The 22,259-nt window shown below is 41.2% G+C and overlaps 2 protein-coding genes across 3 annotated transcripts in view; both read left to right on the top strand.

The window, feature by feature from the left end:
* ZNF512B (zinc finger protein 512B) overlaps positions 1-12,433 on the top strand; it is a 30,208-nt gene extending 17,775 nt beyond the window's left edge. Inside the window, exons 12-17 of the mRNA XM_072110878.1 lie at positions 8-175; positions 1,957-2,151; positions 2,359-2,460; positions 5,093-5,155; positions 5,236-5,334; positions 6,082-12,433. Of these exons, the coding sequence (XP_071966979.1) occupies positions 8-175; positions 1,957-2,151; positions 2,359-2,460; positions 5,093-5,155; positions 5,236-5,334; positions 6,082-6,351 (897 nt within the window). The 3' untranslated portion in view covers positions 6,352-12,433. The remainder of the gene's footprint in view (positions 1-7; positions 176-1,956; positions 2,152-2,358; positions 2,461-5,092; positions 5,156-5,235; positions 5,335-6,081) is intronic.
* A 6,027-nt stretch (positions 12,434-18,460) lies between these two features.
* The window catches only part of UCKL1 (uridine-cytidine kinase 1 like 1), a 28,668-nt gene continuing 24,869 nt past the window's right edge, over positions 18,461-22,259 (top strand). The window contains exons 1-2 of one of the 2 annotated variants that reach the window (XM_072110876.1): positions 18,501-18,579; positions 20,997-21,106. Coding sequence is in view for 1 of the 2 variants with exons in the window: in XM_072110874.1 (XP_071966975.1) it covers positions 18,527-18,579 (53 nt within the window). In the remaining variant the exon portion in view is untranslated. Of the gene's footprint in view, positions 18,580-20,996; positions 21,107-22,259 lie in introns of both variants that reach the window. The other variant, XM_072110874.1, reaches the window with a different exon arrangement.

Raw genomic sequence — 22,259 nt, 5'->3', positions numbered from 1 at the left:
CATGCAGAATTGCTCAGCTACATTCTCCAGCTTAATGGGGTATCAGTACCACACCCAACGCTGTGGCAAACAGCAGTGTGATCGGGAGAAGCTGCACTTTTCCTGCCTTCAGTGTAACAAGACTTACCAGTCCAAGGCTGGGAGGGATTACCACATGCGCTCTGAGCACTGTGCGGTGAGTGAAAGGATTATGTATTTGTGTGCCATCCAATCTTGAGGTTTTAGAACTCTCTTTCTACCTCTGTTATCTGGCTAATGCTCATGACTTTGATGGGGTTCTGGGATTCTTTACTTCTAATGACCTTTTCATAAATGGTTCATGGCTGGTTGGGGTGCCAGCAACTGCTTCACTTTTTATGGGCAATACACTAGTGCAGTGGTGGCAAACCTATGGCACGGGTGCCAGAAGTGGCACTCAGAGCCCTTTCTGTGGGCACCGGGGCCATTGCCCCAACATACCGGTCAGGACTCAAAGAATCTTCCTGCAGTTCCAAGCAACTTAAAAGATGCTGCATATTTTGATACTTACTTCGCTACTTGGGACTGTAGGAAGAGGGAGAATGAATAGACACGGACGAATTATCTTTGGAGGACCTCCTGCTGGCTCCACGATTATGCAAATTTTCCATCTTTCTACTGTGTTGCTGTCCTCAGGAGGCCAATATGATTGTTGAAGAACAGGGAGCAATAAGTTACTGCTTTAATCTTTGGTTTGGACCTCACAATAAATAAGGGGGGCTTGGGTGTGTTTTTGGGCACTCGACCGCTAAAAGGTTCGCCATCACTGCACTAGTGACACCGATGTCTACACTGGCACCGCTACACTCATCAGAATGCCTGCCAGGAATCACAACCCCAACAACCAACCACTACTATCTCATGTGAAAGTAAATACCCTTTAAGAATGGTCAAGGGATTAATATTACCCCTGGATATGAACTGGGAAAGAAAACAAAGCATCACCAGCAGTTGTTTTCTATGTATATCATTTAAAGCGGAGCTGTAAATGAGTTATAATGATTTTACCAAATCATTATATGTGATTCCCCCTTTTAAAACAAACACAACGATGGCTACTTTGTGCTGCTCACTCTTTTCTTTCCAAAGTTATGGCCTTTTCTGTTCTGAAAGCGTTTGACAAAAATCTTTCTCACCAGAGTTGAAGTGGGCGGAGACTAATGTCTGTCAGTCTGTGCCCTCAAGCTGAGGCCAGTTAGTTTTCCCACAGATCTCATGATGCTTTGGAATAAAATCCATTTAGTTTACCACAAGTAAATCCAATGAACATTGCATAGTGCACCTACAGGATGCATATGGTGACTAGTCTGCAGCTTCCATCACATGGAGGAGCAGGGAACATGTAATAAGCGGAAGAAATCCAAGTACACCAGTTAAATTTAGTCTATAGTCTGTGTGGTATGAGCAGTAAGGGTTAATAGCTTATCTGCACAGAGCTGATGCTGCAGAGAGAGAGACAGAGAAAGTTCTGTAGAATCACAGACTGTGATGGAGGAGATCAGGGGAGATCTTGTACCTCACTATTCTGTGTAGGAGACATCTGTATCCACTGTTCTGTACACATCCAGCTCTGATTCATGCACAGAGAGCTGTCACATGACCTCCTTCTCTTTGAGCTGGAAGCAGCAGTCCCTCTAATGAAACCAACAGAGAAACAAAGTATAAACAAAGTACAGATTCACAGGGCTTATCAGCACATGGAGAGGAAGCAGCCATTGCAGCATGAGGTAATTGGAGGGCTTTAGCAAGGAAACTGCTGCATATAGGTAACAAAGATAATAGGCAAAGTTGTTTTACATCCCAAGAGCTATTGATTTGTGAAAAAAACACTTACATTTATTCTTTAAAGTCTTTATGGAGATCTGAATTACTCGGGTGACCACACTAAATTCCCATGTCATTTATAAAACCAGAAAATGTAATACTCTCTTTTCCCAGGATTCCGAGGAACAAGAACCCAAGTCAAAACAGATGGAGGTGGTTGAGGATTTTGAGCGAACCCCAAGTGGTAGAGTCAGGAGACACTCGGCACAAGTCGCAGTCTTCCATTTGCAGGAAATTGCAGAAGATGAGCTGGCGAAGGAAGGAAGCCGTAGGAGAATGAAAGAGGATTTGGTACCTGATAGCAGGAGGGTGAGGTTGTGAGAATCTGTTTGTTGTCAAATGTTTACAGGTACAATGCGTAGAGATGGAAAGCATATTAACAGGTATAACATTAGAAGGTAAGTGCAATATCTACTACTATTTCCTGCCTTCATGTCACATCTGTAGAGTATATTGTGCAGCACTAGTTATGTCTGAGGTCCATTAAGGATGTCTAACATGCATGTCATGTGACAGCTGAACTATCTCCGTCCTGGCCTGCCGACCTTTAATCCGCAGCTCCTGGATCGCTGGAAAGCACTTGTGAAAGAGAATGGCTTCATTTGCTGTCCTAATAATGTAAGTAAATGTGGGTTTCAAGAAAGGAAAATGAAAGACAATTAAAGGGGTATTCCAGGAATCAGCATAATTCATATACAAATGGGTACTCAAAATATAAGCTAATGTGTAATTAGTTGTTATTTAAAATTTTGCTTCCGTTAGCAGAAAAATGCTGATGACATAGACTGTAATAACTCTTATTTAAGCTCCGTTTTGTGACTAATGACATTGAGTATTGTTGTATTCATTTATTTATATCATCATGGGATTTTGTGTCAGACGTTCATATTCCCGGAATACCCCTTTAAAATAATAATATTTACTGTGGGTTGCAAAAGTATTCATACCCCATGAACTTTATTAAATTTGTAGACATTAAAGCCACACATTTTAAATGTATTTTATGTTAAAGAGCAACACAAAATATCCAGTATTTGTGAAATGTAAAGAAAATGATTGAAAAGTGTGGCGTGCATATGTATTTATCCACCTCTTGCTGCAATGACACCTGCAAGTCTGTTGTTGCAGATCTCTAAAGCTTTGCACATTGAGAGGCTAAAATTATTGAGCTTTCTTCTTTGCAGCATAGCTCACTCAGATTGATTAGAGAATGTTTGCGAACAGCAATGTTAAAGTCAAGCCACATATTCCCAATGTGATTTGGGTCTGGACTGTGACTGGGCCAATTTATCCCATTAATATGCTTTAATTCCATTGTAGCTTTGGTTGTATGTTTGATGTGAAACGTGAACCCAGTTTCATGTCTTTTGCTGCCTCCAACAGGCTTTCCTCTAGAATTTACCTGTATTTACCTCCATCCATCTCTCTGTCAAATCTGACCAGCACATCCCCACACGGGGCAGCCACTAGGAATTTTGGGGCCCGACTGGAAGATCTTTGTGGGCCCCAATCCCCCCTCCCCCCTCCCCTCCCCCCTCCACCGGTGTCCATTCCCACATTGATACATAACATTGTATACACAATATTTTTTTTGGACCAAAACATTTTTAAGCCATGACAAGCTATACTCTTTTGACAGGACCCTACTCTACTGCATATGTCCATTCAGTATATAGATAGCCCCTGCACATGCCCACCCTTTTTTTTTTTATGTTTTTTTTAAACGGATAGGGCCCAGACATGGGAGGGTTTGTGGGCACTGTGAGCCACTCGGGCTTCCCTTTTTGTTGTAAAACGAGGGGCCCTTGAACACAGTCCCACTAGACCCACCATGATGGAGGCCCTGTCCCCAGAGCGTGATGCTAACTCTAAAATTCTTTTAAAGGAAACTTGTCATCTGGATTTCACATTTTTAGCTAATGACGGGCTCCCATAACCATTTTATACTAATTAAATAGGTTATTATAATTAAAATTACTGCTTCCAATCAAAATTTTATAAAATGATACCTAGCTCCCTTCCAGCAAACTGAATTGAGTCAAGGGGGAGTATGTGCAAGGCTGTAATCCAAGAGTCATTATCATCCTGCTAGATTTTCCTCCTTCGCCTCCCCTCCTTCCATTATGCATATGTGAACTGACAACAGATATGCTTGGAATACTCGGTCAGATAAGGCTGCATAAGAAAGAGGAAAATCTAACAGAGCAGAGAGGAGGAGATCATTATAGTGACTCAGGGAGTGCAGCTTTGCACAGACCCCATGCTTTGATCGTCTTTTCAGGTGAGTAGAACCAGTAATGTTTATTATAAAAGCAGATTGGGAAATAATATTGATAAAGTCTATTGGAACCTGTCATTGGGTGAAAATATGAAAACCTTAGGGGCAACATGGTGGCTTAGTGGTTAGCATTACAGCCTTGCAGCGCTGGGAACCTGGGCCAAGGGTCAACATCTGCAAAGAGTTTGCATGTTCTCTCCATGCTTGCGTGGGTTACCTCCGGGTCCTCTGGTGCATTTAAAATTGTAGCTATAACATTTAAAAATGAAGAAAAGTTCAGTGTTCATAATACTTTTGTAACCCACTGTATATAGTATTTAAGGCCCATTTTCTTGAACTTGCCTTGCTATCAGGGGTTGAAAGCCTTTATGATTTTGCTACAATCATATACATCCTTGACAGTGCTCTGTAAGTTTCAGCTACCTGTACTGAAGACTCATGTATTGTATCTACACTTATACAGGGAGCAGTTTGACAAGCCAAGAGATATATTTGTTTACTTTGATGACAAATTATAGTATCAACATGATGACAATTTGTTAAACAACATCTATCATCAAAATCAAGCATAATAAACCAGAGACACTTACTGAACTAATATCAACTTTTAAAATTCTGCTAATGAGCCTGAAGCTCTCCTGGCGGTATTACCAGTGCTCCTACGTGCTGCAGATTCACAGACTGTTACACTGTGAGATGCCTCCCACTGTGTGCTGAAACCTCCTCTGCTTCAATGAGATTATATTAGTCAAAGGGAGGGGTAAGTGCCGAACAGGAGCAGAGGCGTAGGGTGAGACAATCTAACAGCCTTTGTAGATGCAGCACGGAGGGGCTCTGGTAAAACAAATATAAGAAGATTACCAAAGTCATGGTGCCTATATCTATGAGTAATTGTCTCTGACTCTGAATACTGGGCACTATTTTAGGGAGAAATGCCCTGTAATTATTGCCTCTCATCCATTACTTTGGCAGTGTTGTGAAGCAATATACTCAAGCGTATCTGGGTTGAAGGCTCATCTAGCGAACTGTAATAAGGTAATAATTTTCTTACATTTTCCACTTTCCAGTCTGATCTTAAATGTGTTATTCACCTGGCTCATTTTCGTTCTTTACAGGGTAATCACTCTGGGGGGAAATATAGATGTCTGCTGTGCCAAAAAGAGTTCAACTCTGAAAGCGGCGTTAAGTATCACATCCTGAAAACTCACTCACAGGTGAGGAGATGTTGATATGGAACTTGTTTTGTAGGAGGTGATTGACTCACTATTGAGCTAGGCAAGAGTTGATATGGGGAGAAATTACTTCCACGCCAATGTTTTTCCCATGTCATTTATTGCATATTGATGCTTCATTCCATTCACAAGTCTCAATAGAAAGTGACCTGTTTGTACAGACATTTCTCCACTGAGTACTTTCATGGAAATGCTGGAAGACCCATAGGAGCATGCTTTCTTCTTCCTCGTCTTTCTTTAATTCAGATGGAAATTGAACACTCTGGTATCAGACTCCCAATATTTACCCATTTATATCATAACAACTATTCTCAATATGTATTCTCAATTCTCAATATGTATCTAATAGACTACAATCCAGACCTGGGCATTGTATGTCCAGCGGCCCACATCTGGCCCTGTATGCCTAGGCATCACAGGTGGGGTCCATGGGGGTATAGCGGAACATGAGAGGGGGCATTAGGTATTGGGTAGAACTGAGTTGAGTATATTAGTCTGGTTATCCAAAATCATTCTAATTTCTCATGTGGCCTGATGGGAAAATTAATTGCCCAGCCCTGCAGTAATGGACAAAAAGCTGTCTCTATCTCTTCATTAAGCCTTGGTTGGGTGGTAGGGTGTCAAGATGACTTAGCAGTAAATGTACTTGTAGCATGCTATAGGATAATGGGAAACCTATAATTTACAAAAATGAATAACCCAGTTTTATTACTGGCTGTGTGTTCCCAGAACTGGTTTCGGGTGTCCAACGTTTCATCACCGTCTAAAAGGAAAAGGAGTCCTGAATGCTCCACTGATGTGTCTGAGATAAAAGCAATAGATAAGAATAAAAAGATGAAGTTTGAGGAGAAAGCATCAAGCCACCCTACAGCCTCACGTCCACCACCCACAAAAGTGACTTCAGTTGCACTAAAAACCCAACCTAGAAAAGCACCAAGTAAACCTGCGGCCTATATGGGAAAGTTCCGAAAGGTTTTCCTTCCAGAACAGGGAAATTAATCCATATGAACCTTGGGAACATAATTCAGTAGCCAATGGTAGTCACACCAATCAATATACACATTCCTATGTGTGCTCACTGCTACATCGTAAAAAAGGACCAAGTATACCCAATATACTCATTGTTTAGTTAGTACATAAAGACAGGATACAAAATAGTGACAATATTATTAAATATAACTATATAAATGTCTATGGAAAAGATATTCACTGTCTAAGAAAAGAAAGCTATATGCCTCCTCAAAACAAGTTGTAAGGGTTGACTGTGTTCCTGGGGAGACGTGATGAACACCACATTTAGGTGAAAAATTTGCACTAAGGAATAGCAACCATACAGGACCTTGGATACTAATTGAAAACAATGCACTGTGCAAGGCAGCCTGACGGCTCAATGATACAGTGTATTTGCACTAGCATTTATTGAGGACCGATAATGAGGGGTAGTAGAGGAGTTTATTCTCAATGTTATAAAATTAAACATTGTACCTCGCCTTTAACCAATCTTTACAAAAATGAGAAGCCCAGTGTGTGCTCTTTTCTCCTGCATGGTACCAGGTATATCCAATTTCACTATTATGTGTACTATGTGGTTTGTTATCACTGCAGTGCGTACCTTCTGCCTCTGATGACTGTTTGATCACTTGACATTGTAGTACTGCTTTGGATCACTTGGCAAATGGTTCTAGAAAAGTACCAAGTCCTAGCTACTTTGCTGTGGAAAAACAGAAACAGTTCATCAAAGTAAAGGAGACCTGGTACCATGCAGTAGAAAACAGGCTCATGTGACTTATCTTGATTTTCCAACGGCTCTTGTCTCCAGTCTCTGTCTATAAATCTGCAGTCAACTTTCAGCTGATGGGAGATTTAACAGCTGTGACTTGCTACCCCTATCACACTCACACCTGCCCCTGTGCATTGAAGTTCTATGTAATCTGACCCCTCTGTGTCCATGTGGCTAGCAAGATGGCATTCAGCAGAATCTCAAAGTGAAAAGCAGATTAGGAAGAAAGAAGGATGAGAAGAGCCAAAGTAAGTGGACAAGGAACCAATTTGCTCTAATAAGATATAATTAATAGTTTCTTGCGTTCACTTGTTCTATGGTACGATGGATTTTATATTACGTTTGATGAAAATTACATTTGTATCACTTGTATAAATGGCTGTGGTTTGCTATTGCAGTTGATTCTTATTCCAATAAATGGGACATTGTAGCAATAGCAGTTACTGCCATGGGCATTAGTGTCTTTGGAATAACACCAGACCATCATTGTATAATGCACTTTTCTAGGAGCTGGTGTATGTATAAAATATTTATACATATACAGGTATAATAAATTTACATCTGGTGAATATCTCTGGAAAAGGAAGGCCACAGGTCCTCCCACAAAGCTTAACCCATTTTAACTTTTTGCTACATATGACTACCTACTCCACTTTTTCCTTTAGCCTATTTTTACGCCAGATTTATCAACTGAATCCAGATGTGGCAGACAAATTTATGAAATGTTTTCAAAAAGGTACAAAATCACTCCCAGTTACCTGTTTGGCGTATGAAATACTTCAGAAGCAGTAGCACTAAAATTTGGCACTTTCAACCAAAAAGTATCAAATCCATTGCAGACGTTAACACCTCAGATATTACATTTATCATGAAGTCTTGGCCACCATGATAAATCCGACTAACAAAAAGCTACCAAAAAAGTTTTTAATAAATTGGTGCAAGAAGCCTGCCTAATGATATATTGCATCTCCAGTGAGTCCACCTTTGTCAAGGGTTCTGTTGTTATGCTATCGAAGGTCGAGGTAGTGTAATTCTAAAAGGCTGTAAGCCCTTTTTTTAAAAATAATTTTATTTCACAAATATGCATTACAATACAAATATAAACATAAAAAATTGTTACATATTTTGTAACACCCACACCATACCCTACCCAGTGAACTCCACTAATGTTCATATTTGCACATTAAACATTCAAACATTTATTTATGAGATTACTAAAATATTCTCCTCCTTTCTGCTGTTCTTTTCCACAGTCAGGAATTTCCTGACACATCCATTTCCAATTAATAATCTTGGTAATCATTTATGCATAATGAAAATCGCCTCCAAAGCCATGGAAAAATGAACTGAATCTTTTGCCTGAGATGAGTCATGATGGGAGGCTATCACTTTATAGTTGCTAGAGAATCTAAGATAAGGGTGTCTAACCTGGTATCCTATGAGTGCCTCATCTTTGCAATCACATAAGACTTGTGGTTTTGTCTGTTACAGAACTGGAGAGATAGGCAGGTAAAGTCATAGTTGTGAATGTGAACTGCAGATAAAGATACAATATCCAACTTTGTTTTGTTTCTAAGTACTATAAATGGGCATTTGAAATTATGCCACACCTCAAAATCGGGGCAAAGATGGGGCTGAGAGACTGGAGGGGACGTGTCCCTTTAGATGTAACTGAGATACTTGCTTAATAAGGCAGAATGGCCTGTGCATACCTTATATATGGATAACCTTCTTTTAGATGCTGACTGGATTGCCTGTTGGAGTCAAAGCCACATCACTAGTGTGCTGAGGTAACTGAGGAAGTCCTGCATTAAGAGACTGGAGAACCTCTCGCATGGCTCTAGCTGATATTTCAGCATCTAAAGAAGCAGTAAGATTAAACCCCATCACAGGTGTAGCATGGAAAGCCCTAAACCCAAGGGTGTGAAACCTATTTTACAGCAGGCCCCTTCAACCTTATGGTTGCCATCAAAGGGCTGATTATAATTGTAAGATTGTATACATGTTAGGAAATATGCAGATACATTTTCCACAATGGGATATGGAGAACATTGCCTTTTGGCTACCTTGTTAGACAGCCCTCTTAACATCAGGCATGACTTTCAGGAAGCCTAATGATATGATGCAAGATTAAAACCAAACGGGCATATCTATTCCAGAAGGAACAGATTTCCAACTTTAGAACAGTCTCGTCAGTAGAGTGTAGGGAATTGTTTAGCTAAGTACGGTAAGAGGCTTTTGACGAAGGTCAGGAAGTAAGAGTGCTCCTTGCCGGGAATTTGTCGATTAAGGCCGCCTTGCAGGTGTGTGGAGAGTTATAGCCATTGAATACATGTTACTAACTCTCACAATTAAGTAAGCTATTAAGGAGTAGCTGTGGGAAATTTGTCTACAATTACTCCTGATGGAAGTAATGTTATCCTCTGCAAAGAAATAACCTTCCACCTTTACCCTCTTGTGGTAGAAACCTTTCATTCTGAACCAGAAACGACCTTGCGGCCACATAAGGTGGCCAGCCAGGCGAATTTAGCCTACGTGCCTTAACCTATGGAGCAAAACACATCTTAATATTATAAATTTAGAGCTACATACAGGTTGCACTGTGCTCACACACTTCGTAACCAAGGTCTATAGACTTGCACTACAGATAAACCCTGATTCCTGATTGGTTGCTGGACTTATTATGCACCTACATTCAATGTTACCACCCCCCTTGGCCCACACTCCTTGAATAAATCCAGAAAAATAAGTTAAATGAAGACAGTGGCCAATGAAAATAGAAGTGGTTGTATATTGACTTCAGTATGAAAATATATATATATCTTATATTTAATTAGCACTTATCAATCCGTCAGTTGTCAATGTCTGTTTTCAGGAGATTGCTAGACGTAGAAGATATATATACCTGGAAGGTGTCGCATCTAAGACACTTACTGTGCACATAGTGGAGACAGTCGTATTGCTCACCTTGGAGTAATGTGTCCTTGTATTGGTAGAAGTACGGTCTCCAGCATGGATGCCGCCATGGTCTGTATGGTTGTATTGTTTTAGAACACACTCAGATTTCATTGATGGCTTGAACCTGCTCATTTAGACTTGCATGTTATACAAAATTGCATCCAGAGCTGTATTAACATACTGTCTTAGCACATGCTGGTCATACCCTGCTGATTCAGTTTCTGCACAAAGATAGCTCTGTGTTATAGTCTGTATATGGAAACGTCAATGATATACGAAAAGTGACATTTCATTGCATTAGAATTAAACGTCAGCATTGAATGCAGCCTGATCTGCAGTGTGTTATGGACCAGGAGGAGCGCAGCAGATTTATTTATAGGTTTATAGAAAAGATAAAACATAACTTGTTCATTATTCCTGGATGCAATCAGTGATGCAATGACGGCTTTGTCACTGAAGGATCAGAAATATGAATAAATGAGAAGTAAGGCCTCATGCACACAGCTCCTTGCAGCTAACACAACGCCCCATTGCTTTCCATGTGCTCATGTCCATGGCTGGCGCATGCACTGTGCTATGGATGGGGGGATACTACCGACACAGCAAACCTTTAGGCAGGTCCTGTGCATCTGTAGTCATTTTTTTTTAAACTAATTTTGTCTGGCCAAGGCCTTGATCCTCACTTATCAAAGGTGGAAAACGGGCCACAAAATTCCAGAATGTCACAATTTGGATGGTGCAAAAACAGCAACTTTATGTCGCTTTATTTGCCAGTAACTATACAGGGCATTTTCCCACGAAAGAAAATGATCAAATCTCAATCCCCTAGTGATGTTTACACAATAAAAATCATTTTAACCCCTTACTTTACAACTTTAGCTCCTATCACTCCCTCGGCTGCTCAGTGCAAAATCCCAGGGTGTGTGGATTATTATCCATCTAGTTCTGTGGGGTGACAATGTGGTTAGATTATCAGGGTACAGGTTTATATACACTTTCATCTGGCTTCTGACATTGTACCAACACACTGACACATAGAAGGAGAGATGAGACAGATCAGAGAGGATGAGATGCCTATTACACAGAGGCATGACAGACTTTTACACTGTCAGCTCCGCAACATCTCTGTTCTCATAGATATGTGCCTGCCTCCCCTTTCCCCCGGATAACTTATCTGCTTGTAGTTTGCATCTTCTCTTTCCTCACAATGTGATGAGTGTCTGTGAGCTCCGTGCTGTACTGCAGGGGGCGGGGCTAGCGGCTCAGAGCAGAGAGAGACAGAAATCTCAGCAGCAAGGCATCACACAAAAATCCAAGATGGCGACCCCAACCCTAAAGTCAGAAGTTTCAGGGTCGTGTCTAGGGGCAACTGAAATTGTGTACAGCAGGACTGATAGAGACAAGTTGGAATTAGATCTGTGAAATGCTGTATTTTTGTTAATAACAGTGAATTAGAGAATGGGTTATTTTGTTATCCTGAGTACTTATAAGAAACTTGTCTTCATGCGAATACCTCTTTAAAGGAAATTTACCATCATAATCAAGAATAATGAACCAGAGACCCTTACACATAGATCCAGGCACCGTGACTGTATATCTTCTTGTATTTGTTATCCACAGCCTCCTTCATTCAAAAGTCAAACTTTAGAAGGAACTTTATGTGAATGAGCCTGAAGGGCTCTGGGGGTGGTTCCTAGATCCCCCTCTGTGTTGCAGCTTCACATGTTGTCACACTGTACAGTAGCACTTCCCTCTCCCACCTGTTCCTTCGGCACTCCCCCGCCTGCTGTAATCTCACCCAGTTAAAGGGGGGGGGGGGGTGTTCCAGCACAGTGTGACAGCCTGTGTCTGACTCATTAACTCATTAGCATATTTTTAAGTTGATTTTATAAGGAAGGAGGCTTTGGATAACACATATAAGAAGATGACCACAGTTAGTGTTTGTATCTATGGATTGTTGCCCCTGGATTATCATGCTTGATTTTGATGGTAGATTTCCTTCAATATCTATACAAGATGAATATCTGCATAGTTCCTGACAACTAGATGAGGTGTGCAGAAGTGCAGCTTCATTTTAACACTAACCGTCATCAGTATATAATGAATTTGTACCGTTCTTGCTTTATAATAAGTCTTCTCTTGGTTGAAGCCCATCAGTTACCATCATCCTGCCTTGATTTGTATCCATATATGATGAGATAATCAGCTGCAGCTTTGTAGATGTGTAGAGCAGATACTGATTTCTCTGCTCTGTGTATACCACTTATGTATTCCTCCCATTTCTCTGATGTGCATTATTTAGCATCCAGCTTCATATTACAATAAAATGACATGATTCTTTTACCTGGTGTGTGCTGGAATGTGTCAATGTTTCTAAACAGAATAAAGCTTAACCACAGTCAATATCTGCAATGTTGACCCTTCTTCTTCAGGACCTCTGCAATTCTCCCTGGCAGCTCTCAATCAACTTCTGGACCAAATCCTGACTGATAGCCGTCCATTCCTGCACAATCAATGCTTGCATTTTGTCACAATGTTTGTTTTTGTTTGTCCACCCGTCTCTTGATGATTGACCACAAGTTCTCAATGGGATTAAGATCTGGGGAGTTTCCAGGCCATGGACCCAAAATCTCTATGTTTTGTTCCCTGAGCCATTTGGTTATCACCTTTGCTTTACGGCAAGCTGCTCCATCATGCTGGAAAAGGCATTGTTGATCACCAAACTGCTCTTGGACGGTTGGGAGAAGTTGCTCTTGGAGGACATTCTGGTCCCATTCTTTATCCATGGATGTGTTTTTAGGCAAGACTGTGAGAGAGCCGATTCCCTTGGCTGAGAAGCAGCCCCACACATGAATGGTTGCAGGATGCTTTACAGTTGGCATGAGACAAGACTGGTGGTATCGCTCACCTTGTCTTCTCCGAACAAGCTGTTTTCCAGATGTTCCAAACAATCGGAAAGGGGATTCATCAGAGAAAATGACTTTACCCCAGTCCTCAGCAGTCCACTCCCTGTACCTTCTGCAGAATATCAGTCTGTCCCTGATGTTTTTTCTGGAGAGAAGTGGCTTCTTTGCTTCCCTCCTTTGTGCAGTGCAATGATGACTGCACATGTTTCTTTAGAGATAGCCATGGTTAACAGAAGAGAAACATTGATGTCAAGCACCAGCCTCCTTTTAAAGTATCCAGTGGTGTGATTCTTACTTAACCCCTTAAGGACGCAGTCATTTTACAGCTTAAGGCTCAGCCCCATTTTTTGGATTCTGACTTGCGTCACTTTATATGGTTATAACTTTTGAACACTGTTACTTATCAAAGCGATTCTGAGATAGTTTTTTCCCCACATGTTGTACTTCATTTTAGTGGTAAATGTTGGCTGATAAGTTTTGCGTTTATTTTCCAAAAAAAGAAAAAATGATGAATTTTTTGAAAAATCTCACTTTTTTGAAATTTAAAATCATTACATTTTCAGGTAGATAGATTTACCACCTAAATAAGTTGCTGCATAACATTTCCCATGTGTCTACTTTACATTTTCATAATTTTTGAAATGTCTGGATAATATATTTTGATGTCGCTCGGCTTACAAATCGAATAGCGCTTTTCCGTATTTTCAGAATTTACTCTTTTGTGGATAAATACAATTTTGAATGAAATGTTACATATTTAGTATCAAAAACCCTGTATATAATCAACCCATTTTCAAATCTGCACCCCTCAAACTATCAGAAACAGCTTTTAGGAAGATTGTTAACCCCTTGAGATCTTCATAGTAATTGAATCAAAATGGAGGTGAAATTTAGAATGGTCAAATTGTGCCGGTTATATGCTCATTTAGCCCTAAAATTTACACATTTCCAAAAGATAAAAATAGAAAACCCACCATACAATTTGTTCTGCAATTTCTCCCGAGTGCAGAGACCCCCCACATGTGGACGTTACTTGTTTTATGGGGGCACAGCGAGGCGCAGAAGGGAAAGAGGGCGCTGCAGCTGCCAGGATTTTAGTTTCCTCTTTGGTCCCTTTTGTAGGCTATAAATTTTTGCTTTTTCGTTATTGGGGCCATGTGACGGCATTTTTTTTGCGGGATGAGATGCTTTTTCCAGTGTTGCCATTTTGGGGTTGGTATCACCTATTGTTGAAAATTTAGGAACTCGTTTTTGAGGGTATGAGTAGAAAAGCATCAATTCTGCACTGGATTTTTTACTTTTTTTTTTTTTCGTGTTCACCATTTAGCCTAATAATCATGTTAGCTTTATTCTATGGGACGATACGATTACGGGGATACCAGACATGAATATATTTTGTTACATTTTACTAAATTTGTCAAATAAAACCGTAATGTGGGAAAAAAATCTATCATTTTTGCATTGCCGTCTTCCAAGTGGCATAACATTTTTACTTTTTTGACTTGGGAGCTGGTTGATGGCTTGTTTTTTGCGGGACATGCTGTACTTTGCAGCAGTATCATTATGGAGTACATATGTTTTTTTGATCACTTTTGATGGCATTTTTTGTAAGATTGAATAGGTAAAAATGTTAATTTTTGGTGGGTTTTCAATAGTTTTTTAACAGCGTTCATCGTACGGGTTCAAAAATGATTTACTTGTATTCTACGGGTTGTTACGGACGCAGTGATACTATATATGTGGGGTTTTTGCTATGATTTAGACTTTTTTGGGGTTATATGTCTCTTTATATGTTATGGGGCTTATGGACATTTTTATTGATTTATTACTTTATTTTTTATTGAATAACATTTTTTTTTACTTTTTCCACCATGGGAAATGACCAAGCAATCATCTGATTGCTTGTTCATGATAATACTCTGCAATAATCATGTATTGCAGGGTACTATCAGTGTTAGCCTATGCGCTTGCATAGGCTGGCACTATGCCAGTAAGATGACGTCACAGACGCCATCTTACTGGCAGTGCCTGCAGGCAGTGCTGGGGACCAGATCGGACCATAGCAGGGGGGGCCGATCGTGGGGGAAAGACCCCCAGAGGCATGTTAGATGCCGCGCTCGTGCTAACCCGCGGCATTTAACGGGTTACACACCCGCGATCGGAGCCCACTCCGACCGCGGGTGTTACACTGGGGCGCCGGCTATTAGTTACAGCCGGCACCCCGTGTTTCCCGATGCCGGTTCGGCTCTGATCCAGAGCCGAGCCGGCATAAGCGCCGTGGCGGATATATCCGCCACTGAGCGTGAAGGGGTTAATCATGACAGATTGATCTCCGGCCCTGTCCTTATCAACACCCACACCTGTGTTACTGGAGCAGTCACTGAAATGATGTTAGATGCTCCTTTTAAGGCATGCCTGCAATGAAGTAGAAATGTGTTTTGGGGGAAAAAGTTAATTTTCTAGGCAAATATTGACTTTGCAATTAATTGCTGTTAAGCTGATCACTTTTTATAACATTCTGGAGTATATGCAAATTGCCATTATAAAACCTGATGCAGCATACTTTGTAAAAATTAACATTTGTATCATTCTCAAAACTTTTGGCCATGACTGTACAGTAGTAACAAGAGTGATCTATGTACAGTAGTGGTCTAGAAGCACAGGCACTACTGCCACTCTCATCATGCCCTAAAAGTCTGGTCCAATGCAAGGATGAGGTAAGCCCAGTCTTAGCTTTTATGACATCCTTCTTTTAGCTAATTCTTTTTTCTTTACATCCCCATATATAAACTTTATCTTATATTACCTGGCATGAGAGGGGACATATGATGTGACCAGAATGCTGTCATCTAAGGTCCTTTACTCACTTAGAAATGTCTACCCCATGTATGTATCTGATCACATGAGGTCACAGCATGTCTCCATGGAATTCTACTACTCCCCATGCTCCATGAAGGAATGCTGTGATTTCAAGTGATCTTAGATTACGTCACCCTGGCATGAAGTGCTAAATGATGTAACAGAGCTGTCAATATTCCACACAGCAGTGAGACCTGTCAATCCGGACTAGGGAGGCAGGGCCGGTAACAACCGCGATCGCAGCTTTGTGGGCGGCATTAAAAGACCCAACGCTGTCTCGTTTCACAATATGTAATAGATGATGTGGAAAATTCCCATATACTAAGGGGTCTGAAAAATAGTAAAATAAAGAAAAAATTAAAAAAAATTAAATAAAAAAAAATGGCGTTTACTCTCATAATGTCCTTAAAATGGTAGCATTGAAAACATAATCAAAATATGCAAAAAATGTCACCCCACACAGCTCCGTACACTGAAGTATGAAATTGTTATTAGCGCCAGAACATGGCAAAATTCAGAATTTATTTTGTACAGAAGGTTTTAATTTTAATTTTTTTGTAAATTTATGAAAACATTATAAACTCTATACAAAGTAGACATTTGGGTGCACAGTGAAAGACGTAAAATCCAAGCACACAAGAAAAAGGCGTAATTGCATTTTTTTCACCAATTTTACTGCATATGGGATTTTTTTTCCCCGCTTCCCAGTACACGGCATTGGATATTAAATACCGTCATGTGAGGTGCAATTTGTTACACAGAAAACAAACCCGCACAGAGGTCACTACATGGAAAAAAAACGCCAAAATTTAAGAGCCTAGTGGTTAAAGGAAACCTACCACTTGTAGTGGCAGGTTTCTGATGGAAATACCTAGCACCAGCTCAGGGTGAGCTGGTGCCGGAGCTTATTTTTGTTAGTGTTTTAAACCACGGTATCGCGGTTTAAAACACTTTTTAAACTTTATAGCCGGCGCAGGCAGGTACGCGCTCGGCGCTTACCGTGCGCGCGGCTACATAGGAAGTGAATGAGAGCCGCGCGCACGGTAAGCGCCGAGCGCGTACCTGCCTGCGCCGGCTATAAAGTTTAAAAAGTGTTTTAAACCGCGATACCGTGGTTTAAAACACTAACTAAAATAAGCTCCGGCACCAGCTCACCCTGAGCTGGTGCCCGGTATTTCCATCTGAAACCTGCCACTTCAAGTGGTAGGTTTCCTTTAAGGGGTTAACAAAAAATTCTTGTGGATGGGTTAATTTGCACAGTAACTTCTCTTTAACCCTTGCAGGACTTTTTTGTTTTTTTACTCATTCCAAAAGCGATAACCTATTTACAGAGACCCAGCAAACATTACCACATGCAGTAACATCTGTCCTTTTCATATGCAAAAACTAAGGGCTCTTTCACCTTGGCGTTATTTTTCATGTCAGTGATTTCCATGGATGCCTCACAAAGCGATTGATTTCTCTGTGTGTTTTCACATTGGCTTGTATTTTCACTGATCTGTTGTCTGTGGAAAAAATTATGAAATGTGTTCTATTTTTTTTTTTTTTCACGAATACGGATCACAGAAGGCAAAAGAAGTCTATGGGTCTGCAAAAAAAAAAAAAAAAAAAAAAACTGGCGAAACATCCATTATTTTCACTGATGAGGCTGAAAAAACAGCGGTGATGTTTTCAAAGCAATGTTAAACATTCAGGGGTTTTTTTGCAGACATCTAGACAAAACAGAAGAAAAACTGAGACACAACAGAGACAAAACGCAATGGGTGCACAACTGAAGCTGAGCACCAGCGCCAATGTGGACAAGCCCTAAGGAGAACTTTCTTGTTTCTAAGGGACAACAGATGACTCCATTCAGACAGGTAGATTTTTTTCAACATGCAACAGAAGAAATGTTGATATACGGCAGATGAATTAAATGGGTCAACATCTGCAAAGAGTTTGTATGTTCTCTCTGTGTTTGCATGGGTTTCCTCCAGGTCCCCCAGTTTCCTCCCACACTCAAAAACATACAGGTAGGTTGATTAGATTGTGTGCTCCATGGCAACAGGGACCGATTTGACATGCTTTGTACAGCGCTGCGTAATCTGTGTGCGCTATATAAATAAAGAATTATTACTGTTACCTGGGAAAACCCCTTTGAAAACGTTTGAAAACAAGTTGTGGCCCTTCCTGTGCTCTCCCACACTTTTTATTCTCCTGTGCCCCCACTTATTACAGGTAATAGGATGAGCATGTAATGATACTTGGAGAAGTTGGCACTGACAGAATATAAAACGCACACACTGGATTATGTCCAGTGCAATTCATTGTACTAAACAGGTAAAGAATTGACTAAACCTGCAGATGAATGTATCATTCTAGTTTGTGCTCTCACAATTTATCCACATACGTTGTGTTGATCCAGTAATTGTAGCTTTTAAACCGCAGTGACAGGTCAGGATTACAGCCGCTCCGCCTCTCCTGTCTCCGCACTTTTCCGCCATCCGTTACTGTCACTGTTTGCATTTGGTCACCTAAACAACCAGACTGTAGGACCTCGTTTTCGTGTGTATAGCCGCAGCGGGGGCTGCCGGGAGTTGTAGTCAAGTGCCATGTTGTGTGTCCTATTAATCACCTGCCTAGAACTACAACTTCCGGCAGCCTCCGCTCCTGCTTGTGACAGTGCCCGGCAATGGCGGAGCCTGAGAGGGTCTGCACTGGGAAAGAGGCTGGGGGCGCTGGAAGGTGAGCGGGAGACGGGTGGAGGGAGGGGATATGGTTACCATGGAGACTGGTGTGTGACATGGGGAGCCCGTGCTGCTGCTGAACTTCCTATAGGCCCGGGGGGAGGAGGAGACACAGATGTGACAGCAGCAGCATCCAGTGCATTGCAGCCCATAACCATGTCATCTCTGCTCCTCACCTGTAGTATAGAGGGAACAATGTGCATGACAGGTGTCCACACCTGGACGTCTCTGTACAACCTGTGCTGCCATCCACTGTGTATCACTATGGCTCTCCTATATGTGATGGCGCCCAGCCACACCCCCGGGCACCGCAATACAAATGCCATTTGTGGCTGCGTTTACATGTTAAACGCAATCCAAAGGCTCCAGCATGTGATCACAGTTGGAGCCAATGGATTGTGTTTAAAACGAGCATCGTGTAAACGCATACACAGTGCAGACGCCGGGGGCCGATCACATGTGCCTTTCCATTGATAAGTCAGCCATGCCAGTCTGTTGGTTTTAGGAGACTTTTGTCTGAAAATTCTCAGAAAAAACCCATGTTTAAGCAATCCCTTGTCTACGACTGCTCTCAGATCTCCACATCAGGTCCTCTACCGAAAATAACAACATGATGAATTTTGTGAAATGGCAACAACAAAAGGCACAAAAAGGCTAAAAAGTTGCAAAAAATACAAATTTTGATAAATGCCCCCCAGTGTATTAATGACACGTTAACATTTGTTTTGTCAACATATGTTAACACAATATTTATGCATGTATGTCAACCACAATGTAATTGGGCTAATCTTGACTTCTCGGCTGTTGTATTCAAATTGCAATATAAACGCCACTTGTGAATGCAGCCTGACAGGAATGGAGTCTCTGGTGCAGTTTTTTCCATGACGTTTTTTCACCCTCTCAAAACGCATTACAGGCAGTCCCTGGGTTTCGTACAGGATAGGTTCCATAGGTTTGTTCTTAAGTTGATTTTGTATGTAAATCGAATCTGTATATTTTACAAATGTAGCTCCAGACAAAATTCTTCTTTTGCCCCGTTGACAATTTGAGTTTCAAAATTATTTGCTGTAATTGGACCATGAATTATCAATAAAGATTCATTACAGACACCTTACAGCTGATAATTGCAGCCTGGGACTATAGTAGAGCATTCAGAGAGATTCACCAGAGGTCTCAGTGGGCAGAGGGGTCCGACTTTAACTAGGGGTGTCTGTAAGTCGGGTGTCCTTAAATAGGGGACTGCATGTAGTTTTGTATCTTGTTTTTTCAAATTGGATTCTTGTTAAAGTGTATTTACTTAGCGTTTTCTGCGTTTTTAACCCCATAGCGCAATAAGACATACCTGTACGTTTTATTGCGCTTGGGGGAGTATGAAGAGGGCTCATGGGCGATCCGTTGCCATGATAGCCTCAGATCACACAAAGATCCGAGACTATCATGTTTTGGGCTATCTATTACAATGTTCAATTTGCACATTGTAATAGATGGTGTGCAAAATCCCCATATACTGTAAAAAATAAAAATTAATAATATTAAAAAAATCTAAAAATTGAAATCACCCCCCTTTCCCTAGAAGTCATATAAATATAAACAGTAAAAATCATAAACACATTAGGTATCTTCACGTCCGAAAATGTCCGATCTATCAAAATATAATAACCTTTTTTTCACTGCGTTTAAACCCCGTAACGGAAAATAGGGCCCAAAGTAGCAAATGGCATTTTTTTTTTTCCATTTTGAAAAATATTAAAAATTCAATAAAAAGTGATCAAAAAGTTGACCAAACCTAAAAATAAAAGCATTGAAAAAGTCATCAAAAGTCGCAAAAAATGACACCACCCACAGCTCTGTACACCAAAGTATTAACAAGTTATTAGCGCAAGAAGTATTTTTTGTACATGAGGTTTTAATTTTTGTAAATGTATGAAAACATTATAAAACCTGTATAAATTTGGTATCCACGTGATTGTATTGCCCAAATGAATAAAGTAGACCTGTCATTAGGGCGCACAGTGAAAAATCCAAGCCCACAAGAAATGGCGCAAATGTTTTTTCATAATTCTCACTGCATTCAGAATTTTTTTCCGCTTCACAGTGTACGGCATAGCATATTAAATACCATCACTATGAAGTGCAATTTGTTACGCAGAAAACATGCCCTCACACAGCTCTCTACAAGGAAAAATAAAAAAGTTATAGATTTGGTACCATCAAAAAGAACATTGTGCACTGCTCTGTCGGAAAGATAAAAATGTTATGGGTCTCGGAATGATACAGAAAGACATTACCATATATACTTGAGTATATGCCAGTTTTTCAGCACAAAAATGAAATGTGCTGAAAAACCCTAACTCGGGTTATAAGCGAGTCAATGAAAAAACCCCTCTGTACTCACCTTTCCGACGCCCCTCGCAGGGCCTCTTCTGTCTTCAGCTTCTGCTCCATCTTTGGCTCCCTACAGCTGAGTTGCACACAGCACGATGGGACGTGAGCTGACGATAGAGGACCTGCGGGGCGTCTAAAATGTGAGTACAGAGTTTTTTGTGTTTTAGGCTGGGGTGGCAGGCACTGGCTATTATCATCGGGGGCGGGGCAAGTGCTGGCTATATACTGGGGGGGGACAGGCGCTAGCTATATACTGGGGGGGGACAGGCGCTAGCTATATACTGGGGGGGGACAGGCGCTAGCTATATACTGGGGGGGCAGGCACTGGCTATATACTGGGGGGGCAGGCACTGACTATATACTGGGGGAGGGCAGGCACTGACTATATACTGGGGGGGGCAGGCACTGACTATATACTGGGGGGGGCAGGCACTGGCTATATACTGGGGGGGGGGGCAGGCACTGGCTATTTACTGGGGGGGGGACAGACACTGGCTATATACTGGGGGGGACAGACACTGGCTATATACTGGGGGGGGACAGGCACTGGCTATATACTGGGGGGGGGACAGGCACTTAGCGTTTTCCCAGTTTTTTTGTGTTTAAATTAGGTGCCTTGGCTTATACTTGAGTTTATATGGTATCCTTCTTGTAAAAAGTGATTTTATTATGCAAGAGATTGCAGGAATTCTTGCAACTATGTCCCCTCAACGCCACATGGGCATAGAGAGGTGGGCCGGAACAGGATTACCTGCTCCGTGTCTGCACACTTTCTAAAGACCTGCAAACATTCACCACTGAATGTTCACAGGTTTTTACACAAAACTATGCCAGGTTGCAGCTTATTTTAACTACTAGCACAGCCAGAGTACCAGTGTAGCATAATTCTCCCCCACTATGTTTAATATAACCCAAAATGGTGCCATTACAATGCCCACAAAAAATAAGCCTTAAAACATTGATGGAAAAAGGAACAATTACAAACAATGGCTTGGTTATTAAAGGACACCTGTCATCAGGTCTGTGTCACTTGTCCTGTCACTACTACCTGTTGGAGCAGCTCACAAGGATCCCATCCCAGCCTTTATCTAGTTATTTCATACATTAATCATTGTAAAATCATCTATTTTTTATCATGTAAATGAGGCTGGTCACATGGTCAGAGGCAGTGATGTCACCCCTGTTCCCCCTCCCCTCTCCTCCCCCTGCTCATGTCTGTGTGTAATGTATAGTAAAGCATGGCTAGTGTGTATGTCATCTGCTGACATGCTGCATCCTCCTAATACACAGACA

Source organism: Engystomops pustulosus, chromosome 6 (assembly GCF_040894005.1).
Source record: "Engystomops pustulosus chromosome 6, aEngPut4.maternal, whole genome shotgun sequence".
Taxonomy (NCBI): domain Eukaryota; kingdom Metazoa; phylum Chordata; class Amphibia; order Anura; family Leptodactylidae; genus Engystomops; species Engystomops pustulosus.
This window is presented reverse-complemented; position numbering and strand designations above follow the sequence as displayed.